At 36.2% G+C, this 16,667-nt stretch overlaps 1 protein-coding gene and 2 long non-coding RNA genes across 3 annotated transcripts; all 3 read left to right on the forward strand.

The window, feature by feature from the left end:
• On the forward strand, positions 1-7,293 carry LOC111193320 (galectin-1). Its single transcript, XM_022673443.2, has 4 exons — positions 1-104; positions 2,574-2,653; positions 3,544-3,712; positions 6,991-7,293. The coding sequence occupies exons 1-4, from the start codon at positions 102-104 to the stop codon at positions 7,135-7,137; spliced, it is 399 nt and encodes a 132-aa protein (XP_022529164.1). The 5' UTR covers positions 1-101; the 3' UTR covers positions 7,138-7,293.
• Positions 7,294-10,816: 3,523 nt separating this feature from the next.
• Positions 10,817-12,238, forward strand: LOC125802154 (uncharacterized). Its single transcript, XR_007439098.1, has 3 exons — positions 10,817-10,931; positions 11,961-12,026; positions 12,179-12,238. It is a non-coding gene; the product is annotated as an uncharacterized LOC125802154 (long non-coding RNA).
• A 98-nt stretch (positions 12,239-12,336) lies between these two features.
• LOC125802155 (uncharacterized) lies at positions 12,337-13,193 on the forward strand. The gene is made up of 3 exons (XR_007439099.1): positions 12,337-12,433; positions 12,733-12,801; positions 13,075-13,193. It is a non-coding gene; the product is annotated as an uncharacterized LOC125802155 (long non-coding RNA).
• Positions 13,194-16,667: the final 3,474 nt, after the last annotated feature.

Raw genomic sequence — 16,667 nt, forward strand, 5'->3', positions numbered from 1 at the left:
GCTTGAGGAAAAGCTGGGCACACCCTAGATTCCACATATAAAGCAAAGTAAGAACATCGCAAATGTTGTCTTGCTGAAATTAACACCACAACAAAGACAAAATGGTAAGTAACCCATTCTACCTGCACCTTTTTATTCATCAATGTCAGTAGTTTTGCTGTTCTTGGTGTTTTGCTTTAAATTCCAAATTGACTCACAATCATATGTTAGAGTACTGAACTAAAAAGTGGACAGATCAAATTTCAACTGTTTATAAAGATATTAAAAGGAGTTGACTTTGGTTTCATGTTAAAATGCATATGTATTGCATGTGTATTATACGTTTATGTAACTGTAATAACTCTTAGTTCTAAAATACATAAGAAATATTCATGGATTTAAGTACAACAACAACATGTACTGTTATTTGTATGTGCAAATTTAAATCTAGAAATCTTTGTACATCTTTACATAAAATAAACATCTATCTGTACTTATTTGTTGCCTGCAATGTTCATGACTTTTTTGCAATCAATTCAAATGTATTAAATTTATGTCCTGTTGCAAATCAATATCAAATATGGGCAAACAATGAAATTTGTAGGTTTGACCAGTATAAATAAATAAATAAAAATACTGAGGAAAGGAAAATGTACATAAAATGATCATTTAAAACTCTGAAATTATTTTAACTAAAAGTTTTTGAATGTGAGGAATCTTCATATCATCAACCACACCTTTGGAAGGATCGATTTAGACAGTTATCTATAGGTGTGTCTCTCAGGATTATCTCTGGTCAGGGTTTAAGACACATGTCCATTGTCTCATGGGTCAGATCATAGTAATTTGAATTTAATGAGGAATATGAGGAGGTATATGATGACATATATGTACTTAGTTTATGGTGGGACATCGGTTCTTCAAATAACATCTCAACATTATTCAAATAACCTTCAACATTCCTGTTTGCACAGACTTTTTCCTCAGTCTTAGCAGCACATTACCTCGATGCTATAAACCTTTTGCTGGTGATTATTAACTCTGGGCTTGGCAGAGTAAAGATAACCCAGATCACAACAGCGCAAAGAATTTCAGGCCAAAGTCTCTCCAGTCATTTTTAATAAAAACTGAACATTAGTCAAAATTAGTGATTTTTAAACAAGAAAAGTTTATTGAAAAACATGAGCCTTTACTTAACACACCATTCTTCTTATTATTATAATTATAAAACATTAAGATGGTACTTGTACTGGTAATGCTTCTTTTGAATCCTGTATTCATAATGCATTATAAGTGCATTTATCATTATAAATGCATTTATCATTTATCAGCATTATATGGCATACATGATACCATATAACAATGGTCATAAACTGTGTTATTTTATAAAATATAAAATAAAAGAGTTTGTAAAATACAAGTATGTGACTAAAAAGAGAGGTTTCATTGTGCCATATGATATCTGTTCATAAGAACACTGTCCATATTACATTGTAAAAGATATTATCAAACCTAACTTCATCAAGAGTTATAAAGTGTTATGTATGTTACACATATAAGTACGTATGTGTTTTTATACACGCTTATGATGGTTATTTTAATGTATTAATTATTTTCTATGTTATAAAATGCATTATGAATACAGGTTTCATAGAAAGTGTTACCAAAGTACTGAATTAATATTCTGAATATTCTTTTCCCTTTTCTCTTTTCTATATGAACAAAAATATTTTTTATTTTAATATTAATCCAAAACTTTTTTCTAATCCCCATCTATGGATAGATTAATTGTTTTATTATTTTTCATTCATGTTTAGTTAATATCTGTGGGGTTAAATAATTTTTTTATAAAATTAGCTCATAATAGCAATTTATTTAATTTACTACAAAGTATTGCCAGAAAGATTCATTATATTAACTACAAAAATACATGCATTTTTATCAATAATATTTTTTCTTTAATTTCTAAATGGACTCTTAATCATATGTTATAAAAACTTTATATTTTATATGCTATATTTAAACTGGATCTAGATCAAATTCAACCAAAGAAATTGTTCAAAACTATTCGGAAAATAGCTATTAAGTAAACTAAAACTACTGTTATTTGTGCATACAAAATGATTTTTTTAACATTGTTTCTTAAATGCATGTTATTCTAAACCTGTTCTTATATCTTAACCCTAATTTCAACACTAACGCTCCTGAGAATAAATCAACATTTTACCAGATTGTTTGTTAATATTTTACACATCTTTAGTTAGAATGTTTTGACCACTACAGGAATGCGAGGTCTATATGTATCTTCATGTAATGTCAGGTTTATTTACTATATTAACTATATTGACACACTGTTTGCTCCTCCACCTTCCACTTGAGGATGCCCCCCAGGTGCTCAATTAGGTTTTACTCTGGAGACATTGAGCAAAAAGCAGTTTTAAAAAGTCTGATCAACAATATATTATAAATTTAGCCTGAAAATATTGGTTGAAATGTAGTGGCAGTGTTTTTGCTTGTTTGCTTTTTAGTTGTTGTTGTAATGTTTTTTGTGGCACATACCTTCATGTTTGCGCCCTGTTTTTCCAAATGTACAGGCACTTACAGTCACTGATCTGAGGTTTTATGCTGGCCAGGAGTTGACAGTCTCCGGCAAAGTCAAGTCTGGCTGTGATTAGTAAGTATTTCTTGCACTGCTACCAGAGTTCTGACACTGAACCCTGTTATTGTGTTAATTATCAGAATAAAAAAGTTCAGACACATTTAATATTGTCTTTTTTTTTTACATTATTTTAAAATGTAATAATAAAGTCATCCAAACTCTGAAGAAAAAAATTTTTCTTCGACATATTTCGTAAACAAAAAACAAGTGTTTAACAAAACAGAATATGTCAGCTTCATGAGGTAGAGTTACCTGGAATTACTTTAAGTTAACAGCTGTGCTGAACTTGTCAAGAGTTTATTACTTGAATGTATTGCCCTCTTAATGTGTTTGGGAGCATCAGTTGTGTTGTGAAGTGTTGGTGGTATACAGAGAATAGCCCTATTTGATAAATATTCTAATCTATATTATGGCAAGAACTACTCACCTAAGCAAAGAAAAAAATATTCTTTAACAAATGAAGGTCATTTAATCCGAAAAATTTAAAGAACTTTGAAAGTATCCTCAATGGCAGTCGCAAAGACCATCAAAAATGGTATGATGAAACTGGCTCTCATTAGGAATGACTCTTATCAGAAAAGGAAGACCAAGAGCTACTCTGTTGCACAGGATAAGTACTTCAGAGTTACCAGCCTCAGAAACCGCAAGTTAAGATTAGATCATCTAAATGCTTTACAGAGTATTTTAGTTTAACACTTTTAAGTTACTACATGATTCTTTATGTGTTCCTTCATAATCTGGATGACTTTAGTATTAATTTACAATGTAGGGAAAGATTTATTTTTCAGTTATTGTATATCAGATTACTTTGGATTAACTTGTTGGAATTAATCCTTCGTAAACCATTTCTAATGAAGCATTTGAATTTTATTTCAACAACTGCTATTTTTATTATCTATCCTCAGCTTCTCCATCAACATCGGACATGACGTTAACAACATAGCACTGCACTTCAACCCCCGTTTCAAGTACAATAAGGACCGCAACGTCATCGTGTGCAACTCTAACAGGGGAGGCTGGGGAAGTGAACAGAAAGAAAAAGTATTTCCCTTCCAACGAGATGGAGATTTCAGGGTGATTGTTTACTACACTAAGTATTGTAGGGTATTTTACCACAGCATGACTTAAGCCCTATCCGGACGGGATTCTTTCTCAAGGGGTCTTTGGATAATTTTCTCTTTTACGGGGTTCCTCTTTGATTTTATTCACGTCCGGAACGACCATATACTGTATGTGTTTTTCTCAGACTTCTTCTGAGAAAATTACAGGCTAAATTACTTACTGTTTTTAGCTGAATTCTGTGCTCCTCCAGTAATTTTAGTCACTTTTGGACACACATCTTTTGAGTTTCGTCACCTCACGCTTAATAAAATAGCTATTTGTCCACTGCCACACACCATAATTTCTCTTTGGGCGTGCGTTTCCACGGAGACCTGTGGAAACACAACAGTGAGTGGAAATAGAGGAGCTACTGAACACGATGTCACTTGACCGAGAAAGCCAAAAAAACTCACTGGTCCTCCCGTTTTTTCAATTGGAGTCCGGATGCATGAGTTTCATCACTGAGTAGAAGTGTGAAATATGAGAAACTAATTCCGTCCAGATAGGGCTTCCACACAACACCTATGGGCCGCAGCAAAAAAACTCACACAGGCATACTGTGCAAAACGTAACACTTTTATTATTAAAATCACTCGTCTCTCATCTGCATTCAGCCAGGGTGCGGCTACAAACCAAACCATATAAAACTCAGTTGAGTTAAATAAACTTAAGTCAAGTAAGGGGAATGTTAAGTTAATCAAATAGCATCAAATATAAAAGATAGGTTGAGGTTCTGGTGTGTTGTTTCCATGATCAGTGAATAGCTGGTGTGCATGGATCCTGCTGAACATGTTCCAGTCTGGTTATACGCCACTATTAGCAATTAGTGTGAGCGCCCACTTGAGGGGGATTCTAATAACACTCTTGTTGTACTTTCCTGCATTGACCATCACAGAATTTAAAGGGGCGATCACACAGCTTGTTGCATTCAATTCACACAGTATTTAGGTATTCCCATTAAAGGAAACATTTAATCTAGAACTAGGTTTAATCCTTGTCCAGGAAACTGGCCCTTAAATGCTTAAGATTCTTCCCTTAAAATAAAGATTGTTTAAAGTAAAATTTACTTTAGTCTTCTATACTATTGTGTCAATTGCGGATCATGCAGCTGGAATTACAGGGTGTCGGTGTGTCTTTGGTATCGCGAGGGCTCAAAAAATACGCCTTGCATGGCTCAAAACTAATTTGTTTTTTAATAAATCATGGCTGTCTTTTAGGCATTATGTGAAATAAACCAATCAGTGAACCAGTCGTCATTCCCTTTAAGAGCCAGCAGTGCTCTGACTTTGGCAGGTTCATATCTTAACAGCGTGGCGCTTTGTGTGTCTCAGTAGAGGATACTGACCTGCATGTTCACAATGTAAATGTATGCCAGCAGCTCATTTAAGGGACCAGCTATGTTATTTTATTCTTTATTCTGTTTATTGTTGAGTTAAAAGTCAGGTCAAGTCGGGTCGAGTTTTTTACTCTTTTTGAGTAATTTTAGTGTAGGTAGTGTTAGAAAGCCCATAATCCACTGTACTTAAATTAACATAGCTACTTCCAAACAACATCACTGTTTGGAACCAGTGAATTTTCTGCTCATTGCAATTATATTGTATGATTTATTACACACATTAGACTTGTAACTCTAGACTTGTGACTAAACCAAACAAAGCAAACACTGTGTTTAAATTCATGACCCTGTAGGACAGATTAATGATCATTTCTGAGATCAGAGACACACCCTTTACTGTAACACACATTTACAATAGTAAAACACCTCTCTTATAGTCTGAGAGTACAGACGTTTTCAGATACTTCAGTTTGCCTAAGTCTCATAAATCAAACAACTTTGTTTGTGATCTGTGTCAAAACTTGATTCATGTATACTTTTCAGCAAAATGAGCTGCAGTCAATCAACCATACATTGACAGAAAGTTCTGGTGAGATGAGATGTCATTAAGGGAGTTTATCTATACTGTAGATTGTTGACCATATTGGGTGTTTCTATGTGCCCACGTCTGTTGCCTGGATTAGTTGAGCCTATCTGGTTCAACCTTTGTCCTTGGCTGACTACACAAGCGCATTTTGCGTCATTTTTATGACTATGGTTTATATGGTTTCATGAATAGTTTTTTTCATGACGTTATCACATAACTGCCCTGTTAATGGCTTACAATAGTCTTTGTCAATCAGCACAAGGTGTCTGTGAGTCGCTGCATTTTCCTCTGAGTGTGCTGTGATGCTACTCAGCAATGCATGTGCTAGTCTTTAACCACCTGATGTTAGGGCATCACTAGTGATAGGAGGAGTCCTAATGAGTGGGTTGGGTAATTGGCTGTGTAAATTGCATCTATATTTCTACCAAAAATCATATTATAATCATATTTTATAATATCACATTTTACTTGATTGATCTGTCAATTATATTAATATTATATTTTATAGTGTTTTAGAATGCTGTCAATGATTATGTTGAAAAGAAAATCCTAAAATAATGTTAATATTAAACACATAAAAAGTAATTATTATAATATTTTGTATAATTAATACAAAAATGTAACATTATTATTACAACATTATTAATTAAAGCATATATTAAATAATAAGTATTATATATACAGGGGTTAGACAATGAAACTGAAACACCTGTCATTTTAGTGTGGGAGGTTTAATGGCTAAATTGGAGCAGCCTGGTGGCCAATCCTTATTAATTGTACATTGCACCAATAAGAGCAGAGTGTGAAGGTTTAATTAGCAGGGTAAGAGCACAGTTTTGCTCAAAATATTGCAATGCACACAACATTATGGGTTACATATGTATCCAGAAAACATAAAACCATGGCTGCCCAAATCACGGCAGAATTCAGTGTGCACCTCAACTCTCCTGTTTCCACCAATAAATTATTGTGGTCTAAAACCAGGTGTTTCAGTTTCATTGTCCAATCCCTAAATATATTACTTATTTAAACAAGAAGCCAACTACCTAAATTGAGCTATAGAGATACATGTAGAGAATAAAAAAAATAAATAAGGTAGGAATTCATGTTAATTACATTTTCAATTAAAACAAACAAACAAAAATAATCTCAAAGAAATATAGAAACAGGTTCCCGTCAAACGTCTTTTTAAAGAGGAATTTGGGATACACTGACATTGGGTACACTGATATTGCTAATTGATTTCTAATTGCAAATTCAAAAGTTCTCAAATGTGATTGAACAAACCGAGTCTCTCCAGCATCTCACACTTCTTCTCCTGTCCAACAGGTGGTGTTCAATTTCAACAATGACCAGTTTTACATCAGACTCCCTGACGGCAATGTGTTCACCTTTCCAAACCGCTTTGGGGATGACAGGTTCAGCCACCTCCATGTGGAGGGAGATGTGAAGATTCACAGCTTTAAAGTTATCTAAAAAAACAAGCAAATAAAATGAGGAGTGATAATTTTACATGGCTTTAATTTCTGGAGTGTGTTCTCTGTTAACTGCAGTTGCAGTTGATTAATTGTTTTATCCATTTGTGTAAGTGAAAAACAACACGTTAAAATAAAGCATTGCTTAAAAGTGTAATGAGTGGTTGTGTTGTAGTATTGTGTGTATGTATTGTGTCCTATGACTTTGACTAGCTAGCTAACTTTTCTGTTCCACCTTAAATGGTGCAAGAAATGACAGGGGTTGCAAGATTTAAGGTGGAATGGCAAAAAAAAAAAAAAATAAATAAATGAAAGCTAATAAAAGCTCATTTTATCTGCCCATCACAGAGGAATTAAAGAATGCACCCCCTGCCCCATTTTTAAAGATGTACAATGGCCTATAGTTAACTAGTTAACCAGCAGCTAAGTTGCTGAACTTTGATGCGCTATCTGTATCGGTTTCTTTAAAGGTTTTCCCGATTCTTAAAGAGCAGGATTTCACCCCTTCTCCTGTAACTCTGTTTGAAAGGGGGAGAATTACACTCATAAACAAGGGTTAAGGGAACAGCTTAGAAATGTTAATTTAAACAAATTTAGTATTTTTTCTAGCATTAACTTGTACACAACATGTGCATCAATATGCAAAAGTTTACAATCTACTTCAAGTGTATTAAAAAAAGGTGCTTAAAAAACATACTTAAATCTGTTTGCAGAAGTTTTACGAAAAAAGCACAATCTAATGCTTTTATGTTGTTTAAATATAGCTTAATTACAACTGAATATACTTAAGTTGCCATAAGTTGTTCCAAAATACTACATTATGTATTAAGTACATAATTTAATTTTCTGTTAAATATACTTTTAAACACTATACTTACTACACTTTTGTTTTTACAAGGGAATTGTCTCCATTCCTGTAGAGTGGTGAATTTCTAGTCTTTAAAATCACTTTAAAACCGCTTCCAGCTTTATGTAAATTAACAATTTACATATGAAAAGATCTTCTAAAAGCTCTTTTAGTGAAACATAGGTCACAAGCATATCTTTCTTGTGTGGAGCTAACTCAAAAGGTTGAGTGTTTTTTATTAGTTGTAGTCAGTGATGGTAGTAACGGCGTTATAATAAACTATAATAAATCTGATTTAATTACTCTGACTGTAACTATAACGCCGTTACTATTTCCGACACCCCGTTACTGCAGGTTACTTTAGCAGCTGAATGAACTTTTTTTTACTTCGCACATACATACACAGGGCCCTATCGTACACCCCGCGCAAGGCGTGTAGCGTGGCGCGTTGCCACCCGCCAACAGTCTATTTTACGCCTTGGACATGTCCTTAAAATAGCGTTGGACTTTTGGAATATATTAATGCTGATGGGCGTGGTGGTCTGGAAATAATGTGTGTTCAGGTAAATTTCTGGCGTGTTTCTATCTTGGCGGCGGAAAAAAGCTTTGCGCGATTGATCACCCTTCTTTACCACAGAAAAATAAAGCTCACCCAGAGCCTTCAGCAATCAACTATAAAAATAAAATATACTTAAAAATCTGCACAGTAACTATAAATTATTATTAGTTATATTTATTTCTGTCAGTTATAAGGATTTATATTTATGTTTAGTACACAGGCTTAATAACTCTAACTTAAAATATAGCAGACAGGCATGTTGCTGTTTAAGAATTTCAACAGATGCTTATTCTCACTCAAAAGCTGGAGTTTTTTTAATGGAAAATTAAAAGAGAAAAGAACTTTGACTAAACCTACATTTATTTTATTTAACTTTGCTATTATTTAACAGAATTTCACTTTTATATCTGATGTCTGGTGCTGCCCGCCAATTATATAAAACTTAAAACATTTGAAATACACAGAAATATAAAGCTATACGTTAGAATTCGTTTCTTATCACCAGGGAAAATTTATTAAAATATTAAATATATTAATTCATTCATTAAAATCTCATCCAGCTCTCTTAAATGTTGCAGGCACACAAAGTGGTGCTTGGCGCAGCACGCGGCATTGCGCGCAGAATAACATCTCTCTTCTAAAAAAAAAAAACATTTTAATAAATAAGGTCGGACAAGTGTAGTTAAATTCATGTTATTAAATTCACTAAAGCTAACAAATGTACATCTCTTTTGCAGTGCGGAGCTGAATTCAGCGCGAGGCTATAAATATTATAAAACTCAGTTCAGTTAAATATAAAATAAGTAAGGACCTGTAAGTTAATCAAATATTGTCAAATATAAAGGATATGTTAAGGTTTTGGTGAGCTGTTTTCATGATTTGAAACTGAAACTAACCAAAACTTTTATTATTATGCGCAGAAAGCCTGTGATTGTTTTAAATGAGTTTTTAATGTATTGTTGTTTTTGTCCATTCTTTTGTTTTGCATATATACATACATTTTTCCTTTGAGTGCTTTGGTTTGTTTAATTTTTATCCCCAGATGCAATTTTTTCCGTTTTTTTTCAGTATTACAAGTCTTAGTAATTTTCTTTGGTCGTGTGGAGTGTTTCGTTTCTTATTTTTTTAATTTGTTAGATTATATTTTTGTCAACATTTTGGGTTTATTTTCGTTTGTTATTTTTCTAATAATAAGTGATTACATCATTTATTTTCTTTTGTTCATTTTTTAATTTATTATTTTATTTTTAGATTTCTTTTTTAACTTTTATTTTATTTTTAGCACAACAAATGAATCTACTTTTGAAAATTAAATGGATTTTTTTTTTTAGCCGTCTAGCTCTATCTATACCGGCTCTGGTTCTACTGAACTTTCACAGATAAAAATATATTTATATTATATATTTTTATATGTGTATTGTGTATTTGTATTGTATATTGTATTGTTTATTTTTATAGATTATGTGCGTGTGTGTGTACATATGTTTGCTTTGTTTTCACATTCTCAAAAAATGGAGCTCCAGGGGTGGATTTTCAGGACAGCAGGAAATAAAATTAATAATAATTTATATTATAGTAATGTTATAATATATTTTTATATAAAAAAAAACGTTTCCTTACCCAATTTCTGTCGCCCCTTTATATCAGAAAAAACACTGATAACCGTTTTTTGTGTGTACGGTACTTTTCAGGTCTGAGCGTATGGAACATTTTAGTAGGAAGTCCACGCAAGACTTAGTACATGAGGCCCCAGGCCCCCAGTTTTCCCCTTCCAAAACGTGCCACCAGAAGTGTGCTGCTGAGGAATGAGAGGACCATTTGAGCAAAGCTATCCATTCACTTCCATTCATTTCGGGGTGTCATTGAACCAATAATAAATGTATTTCCAAGCCGTTTTCGATTATGACACGGCCCGTGTTCTTTTCTACAAAGAACAGATTTCCTGCAATTTGATCCATAAGATTAATAATCTGTTCATAGCTTTAGAAAATAACATTTTTATACAACTATGCTAACGATGATCACTTAAGTATCCAGCTTTCTGCTTCTGTGTGTCTTGCTATCCCTTTACTACTGTAATACTGTTAACTTCCCCACTGTTGGACTCATAAGCAATTATCTTTATCTGTTTTTGGACAGTGTCAGGAAGCCTGGATCGGGTCCCTCACCACCACCTACCCCCCGGAGACATTCAGCCAGTAAGACACTGCACTTTCACCCACCATCAACACTCAAATAGTCTCTTAAACACCTCACCACCAAAAGTAGGACCTCTGTTTTTTCTCATTTCAGGTCAGATAGCCCGATGCTGGTGGCAGAGGCAGATCCCTCTTACAGGCTCGACACCACTGGACCAGTGCCTAGGATTATCCCAGGTCCAGCTGCACAGGTAAGAGTTTGCAATTAGTTCTATATCCTCTCTATCTCTCTACTTGTCATGGTAGGGGTGTGGGAGGAGCCAAGTGCGGAGATATAACGAAAAGGGTTTTACTATAATTATGTGTGCATCAAAGAAAAAGGGGAAAATAAACAAGAGAATGCCCTTTCGGCGCAACAAAGCTAACTAAATAATGCCTCTGTTTGAAATAAAATAAAGACAGAAATAGAAACAGAAATTCAAGAAAATTAAATTATTTTCTTTTCTCCTCAGCCTTGCAGGCTTTCCCTTATCTTTTCTTTCTTGCCTGGCAAGCTTTCTTTTATTTTCTGTTCTATTATTTTGTTTTCTTTTCTTCCTTTTCTTTTTCCCTTTTCAGCCTTGCAAGCTTTCTTTTATTTCTTTTCAGCCTTGCAGGCTTTCTTCTTTTATGTATTTATTTATTCTTTCTTTTCAGCTTTGCAAGCTTTTTTTTCTTCTTTTTTTTCTTTTTAGCCTCGCAGGCTTTCTTCTTTTATATATTTTTTCTTTTCAGCTTTGCAAGCTTTCTTTTCTTTTTCTTTTTTCTCAGCTTTGCAAGCTCTCTTTTATTTATTTTCTTTTCAACCTTGCAGGCTTTCTTTTATTTTTATTTTTTTTTTTCAGCCTTGCAGGCTTTCTTTTATTTTTTTCTTTTTTTTTTTTTCTTTTCAGCCTTGCAGGCTTTCTTTTATTTTTTCTTTTCAGCTTTGCTCCGTGGAGCTACCGTTTACCGGTCACAGGGCATGAAGTCTGCGACATCAGTCTGCTGGAAGCTCGCCTTTTTAAAGACGGTACCACAGCTGAGGCTGATGACGCGTGATTGGCTTCAGGTGGCCTTAATGATCCCTGTTCTAATGAACTCTCAGCCAGTTCCCTTCTTACCACCTTGGTGGGTTTATGGCGGCCTCTGGTGGCCGCTGCGGGAACTGGCTGAGCCCTAACACTACTATCTTCAAACGATTGAATATCTAAAGGTTTTAGGAAACCCATTCAGTTTTTCACCTCTTCCCCTTCTTCTAGTCTGTGGCTGACTTGGAGGACGACAGTGGAGAGGAGGAGTTCCTGGAGCAAGCTCCTATAACACAGGTCAGTCTGTAATTGTCTTATATTGTTATGTCTTTCTGCTTAGGAATGCCTTGCTGTTCTCTTGCTGCTGTAATACTGTCAATTTTCCCACTGTTGGATTCATAAGCAATTATTTTATCTTATCTTATCTTGTTTTATCTATTTTTGGACAGTGGGAGGAAGCAGAGGTAGCGTCCCTTACCGCCACCTTCCACTTGGAGACATCCAGCCAGTAAGTCACTGCACTATCGCCCATCATTAACATGCACATTATTTCTTAACACCTCGCCACCAACATTAAGACCTCAATTTTCTCTCGTTTCAGGTCAGATATCGATGTCCTGGTGCTGGATGCAGAGGCAGATCCCTCTCACAGGCTGGACACCAACAGCACCGAGCCTGAGTCTGAGCCAGTGCCAGTTGCACAGGTAAGAGTTGGGAATTAATCTTGCTGTCAGCTATAGAAGAGGTACCTGCAGTATCAGCTTGTTTAGATATTTTCCATGTATGACCCATTACTGTATCTCATTTAGTAATAATACTTTTTATTTAGTGATATAACAATACAGCAATTCTTAAGAAGAGGTTTTAAACACCATTTTCTTTAAAGTATTAAACTTTAACACATTTTTGCAGTTAAATTATTAGTAAGGTGTTTTTTATTTCACATTTATTTGTCTTTAAACAGTTATAGGTCTACAGATTTTGTTGACTCTGTCTCTTATAGGCTGAGGGGGATCTGGAGAGCAGCATGGAGGTCATGGTGGAGAGCATAGAAACAGCTCCCAAAAACAAGGTCAGAGTTTAGTTTTACCTAAAGCAGCAAACAAAACGAGTTCACTCTTTAAAAAAACAGGGGTCTTAAAGTCAAATGTTCAGCACAGAACCATAAAACACGTGTATATTTAGAAATTAGAAATCCACCTGTATTCCATCAGAAATGAGTTTAATATCTAGCAATTCTATTGTATGTCTTGTATGTCTACTGTTCTATTGCATGTGTATGGGATGTATATCAGAGGGTTATACACCATGTCTTATGTTATTCTGTATTGATGTTTCCCTGCAGAGAGGATGGCTACAGCGCTGTCTGAGACTCTGGAGGAGCACAGCCTCTACCTTACTTTCCTGCTGTCCTTACAGGGTAAATAGACATAACAAAAAATGGAGAGGATAGATAGATAAATGGACAGATCAATATAAAGGGGGAGGACAGATCAATATAAAGGGGGGGGGGGGCAGATCAGTAGAAAGGGGGAGGACAGATCAGTAGAAAGGGGGAGGACAGATCAGTAGAAAGGGAGAGGACAGATCAATAGAAAGGGGGAGGGCAGATCAATGGGGGGGGTTCAGATCAGTAGAAAGGGGGAGGGCAGATCAATAAATCAATAGAAAGGGAAAGGGCAGATCAATAAAAAGGGAAAGGACATCAATTAAAAGGGGAGGGCAGATCAATGGATTAATAAATAGGGGAAGGACAGATCAATAAAAAGAGGAGGGCAGATCAATAAATCAACAGAAAGGGGGAGGGCAGATCAATAGAAAGGGGGGGGGCAGATCAACAAATCAATAGAAAGGGGGAGGGCAGATCAACAGAAAGGGGGGGCAGATCAACAAATCAATAGAAAGGGGGTGGGCAGATCAATAGAATAATAAATAGGGGAAGGACAGATCAATAAAAAGAGGAGGGCAGATCAATAGAAAGGGGGACAGATCAATAAATCAATAGAAAGGGGAGGGCAGATCAACAAATCAATAGAAAGGGGGAGGGCAGAGCAATAGAAAGGGGGGGCAGATCAACAAATCAATAGAAAGGGGGAGGGTAGATTAATAGAAAGGGGGAGGACATCAATAGAAAGGGGGAGGACAGATCAATAGAAAGGGGAAGGGCAGATCAATAAATCAATAGGAAGGAGGAGGGCAGATCAATAGAAACGGGGGGCAGATCAATAGAAAGGGGGGGCAGATCAATAGAAAGGAGGGGAGAGAAAGATGGGTAGATAGAAAAGGGGGGGCAGATAGGTAGATAGCAAGGGGGAGGGCAGATAGATAGAAAGGAGGAGGGCAGATAGGTAGATAGAAAGGGGGAGGGCAGATAGGTATATAGAAAGGGGGAGGGCAGACAGGTAGATAGAAAGGGGGAAGGGCAGATAGGTAGATAGAAAGGGGGGGTAGATAGGTAGATAGAGAAGGGGAGGGTAGATAAATAGAAAGGGGAGGATAGATTGAAAGAGGGGTAGATGGGAGATAGAAAGAGGAGGGTAGATAGTAAGGGGGAGGGCAGATAGGTAGATAGAAAGGGGGAGGGCAGATAGCTAGATAGAAAGGGGGAGGGTAGATAGATAGAAAGGGGGAGGGCAGTTAGGTAGATAGGAAGGGGGCAGATAGGTAGATAGAGAGGGGGAGGATAGATAGGTAGATAGAGAGTTGGAGGATAGATAAATAGAAAGGGGAAGGATAGATTGAAAGGGGGTAGATAGGTAGATAGTAAGGGGAAGGGTAGAAAGAGAGGGGGAGGATAGATAAATAGAAAGAAGGAGGATATATTAAAATGGAAGTAGATGGGTAGATAGAAAAAGGGGGGCAGATAGGTAGATAGAAAGAGGGAGGGCAGATAGACAGAAAGGAGGAGGGCAGATAGGTAGATAGAAAGGAGGAGGGCAGATAGGTAGATGGAAAGGGGGAGGGCAGATAGGTAGATAGAAAGGGGGAGGGTGGATAGGTAGATAGAGAGGGGAAGGGCAGCTAGGTAGATAGAGAGGGGGATGGCAGATAGGTAAATAGAAAGTAGGAGGACAGAAATGTAGATAGAGAGGGGGAGGGCAGATAGGTAAATGGAAAGAGGGAGGGCAGATGGGTAGATAGAGAGGAGGAGGGAAGATAGGCAGATAGAGAGGGGGAGGATAGATAGATAGAAAGGGGGAGGGCAGATAGGTAGATAGAAAGGGGGAGGGTAGATAGGTAGATAGAGAGGGGGAGGGTAGATAGAAAGGGAAGGATAGATAAATAGAAAGAGGGAGGATAGATTAAAAGAGGGGTAGATGGGAGATAGAAAGGGGGAGGGTATATAGAAAGGGGGAGGATAGATAGGTAGATAGCGCTTTCCTTATGACTGACTAAACTGTTTGATCCAGCTGTTATATTATGTTATGTTATATTAATACCATTTTAACGTTTTTCATTTTTATGTTTTGAAATTCGTTAGATTATATTTTTGTCAACATTTTGGGTTTATTTTTGTTTGTTATTTTTCTAATAATATAGAAATTACATAATTTAAAGGAAGTCAATAGTTACTTTTACTGGTAACTAGTTACTTTTATAGTGGGGTAACTCCATTAGTAACTCAGTTACTTTTTTGGAGAAGTAACTAGTAAATATAACTGATTACATTTTCAAAGTAAGGTGTCCAACACTGGTTGACAATGAGCAAGTTTCCCGACGCACAACGAGCAGGCTTATTTTATTTGCGTGAATAACATGAAATGTTTAAAATGAATGCAGACATGTAGAAAAAAAAAGCTGAAGACAAGCTGTAACCTAGATATAAATAATAATATCTTAATAATAATATAATAATAATAAATAATATAATAATATGCCAGTTAGGCATATTTGTAGCAGTGGGGTATTTTAATTTTCATCCCTCACTCTAATTCATTTAAGTCATATACCTGATTTGATAATTTTCCGTACAATCCCTGCTAAAGTTTTAGGTGAAGGAGACCTAAAGAAGGTCAGTGCATTTCTGGAAAAACAAAAAAGTGGGCGTGGCATCGCGATGGTTACCATCCATCGTGATGTTGGGTCATAAATGACAACCCTAGTTGCCATATTTGCCTATATTATTTTTTCCCAAGCAAATTGGGCCATACCGTCTGCACGTCACTGTGAGTAACTATAACTAATTACTTTTTCAAAGTAACGTGCCCAACACTGGTCATAGTGACTCTAGTCCACTCCTCAAAACGAGCAGGACTCCTCACACTTGATTCTTTTTGAGATCATTAACACAAGGGTTCACATGCATTTTGCACAAGCACTAGAAGATTGTTGTGGTTGTTTTCAGTAAATATTTTGAGCACACTGTATTTGACTTGGATGAAGATCATAACAGATATGACAACTTTATGCAGAAAACCATTAAAATTCCTAAAAGTTTAGGGCTCCGAGTGGCCCAGCGGGCTTAGCACTGCCACTTTGATCAGGAGATCGCTGATTCGAATTCTGTTCATGTAGCTTGCACCTGAGAGAGCACAACTGGCCTTGCTCTCTCTGGGTGGATAGATGGCCCTCTCTCCCCACATCTCCTCACATCACAAAGGGTGATGTTGCTCAGCACTGGGCGTCTGTGAGCCGATGTATCAGAACCGAGTTGTTGTGCTTTCCTCCGAGCACCCTGTGATGCTAATCGGCAATGCTGCATCAAAAGAAGTTTGAAAAGAGGCGGTGGCTGACGTCACATGTATCGGAGGAGGCATGTGCTAGTCTACATCCTCCTGGTGTGTTGGGGCATCACTAGTGATAGGGGGAGTCCTAATGAGTGGATTGGGTAATTGGGGGTAATTGTAAATTGGGGAGAAAATGGAGAAAAAAAAGCTCCTAAAGGTTAAAATACTTTTTTTGCCACTGTATAAATGCAAACAAATGGTTTTCAGGCCA

This window comes from Astyanax mexicanus, chromosome 5 (assembly GCF_023375975.1).
Source record: "Astyanax mexicanus isolate ESR-SI-001 chromosome 5, AstMex3_surface, whole genome shotgun sequence".
In the NCBI taxonomy this organism is placed as follows: domain Eukaryota; kingdom Metazoa; phylum Chordata; class Actinopteri; order Characiformes; family Acestrorhamphidae; genus Astyanax; species Astyanax mexicanus.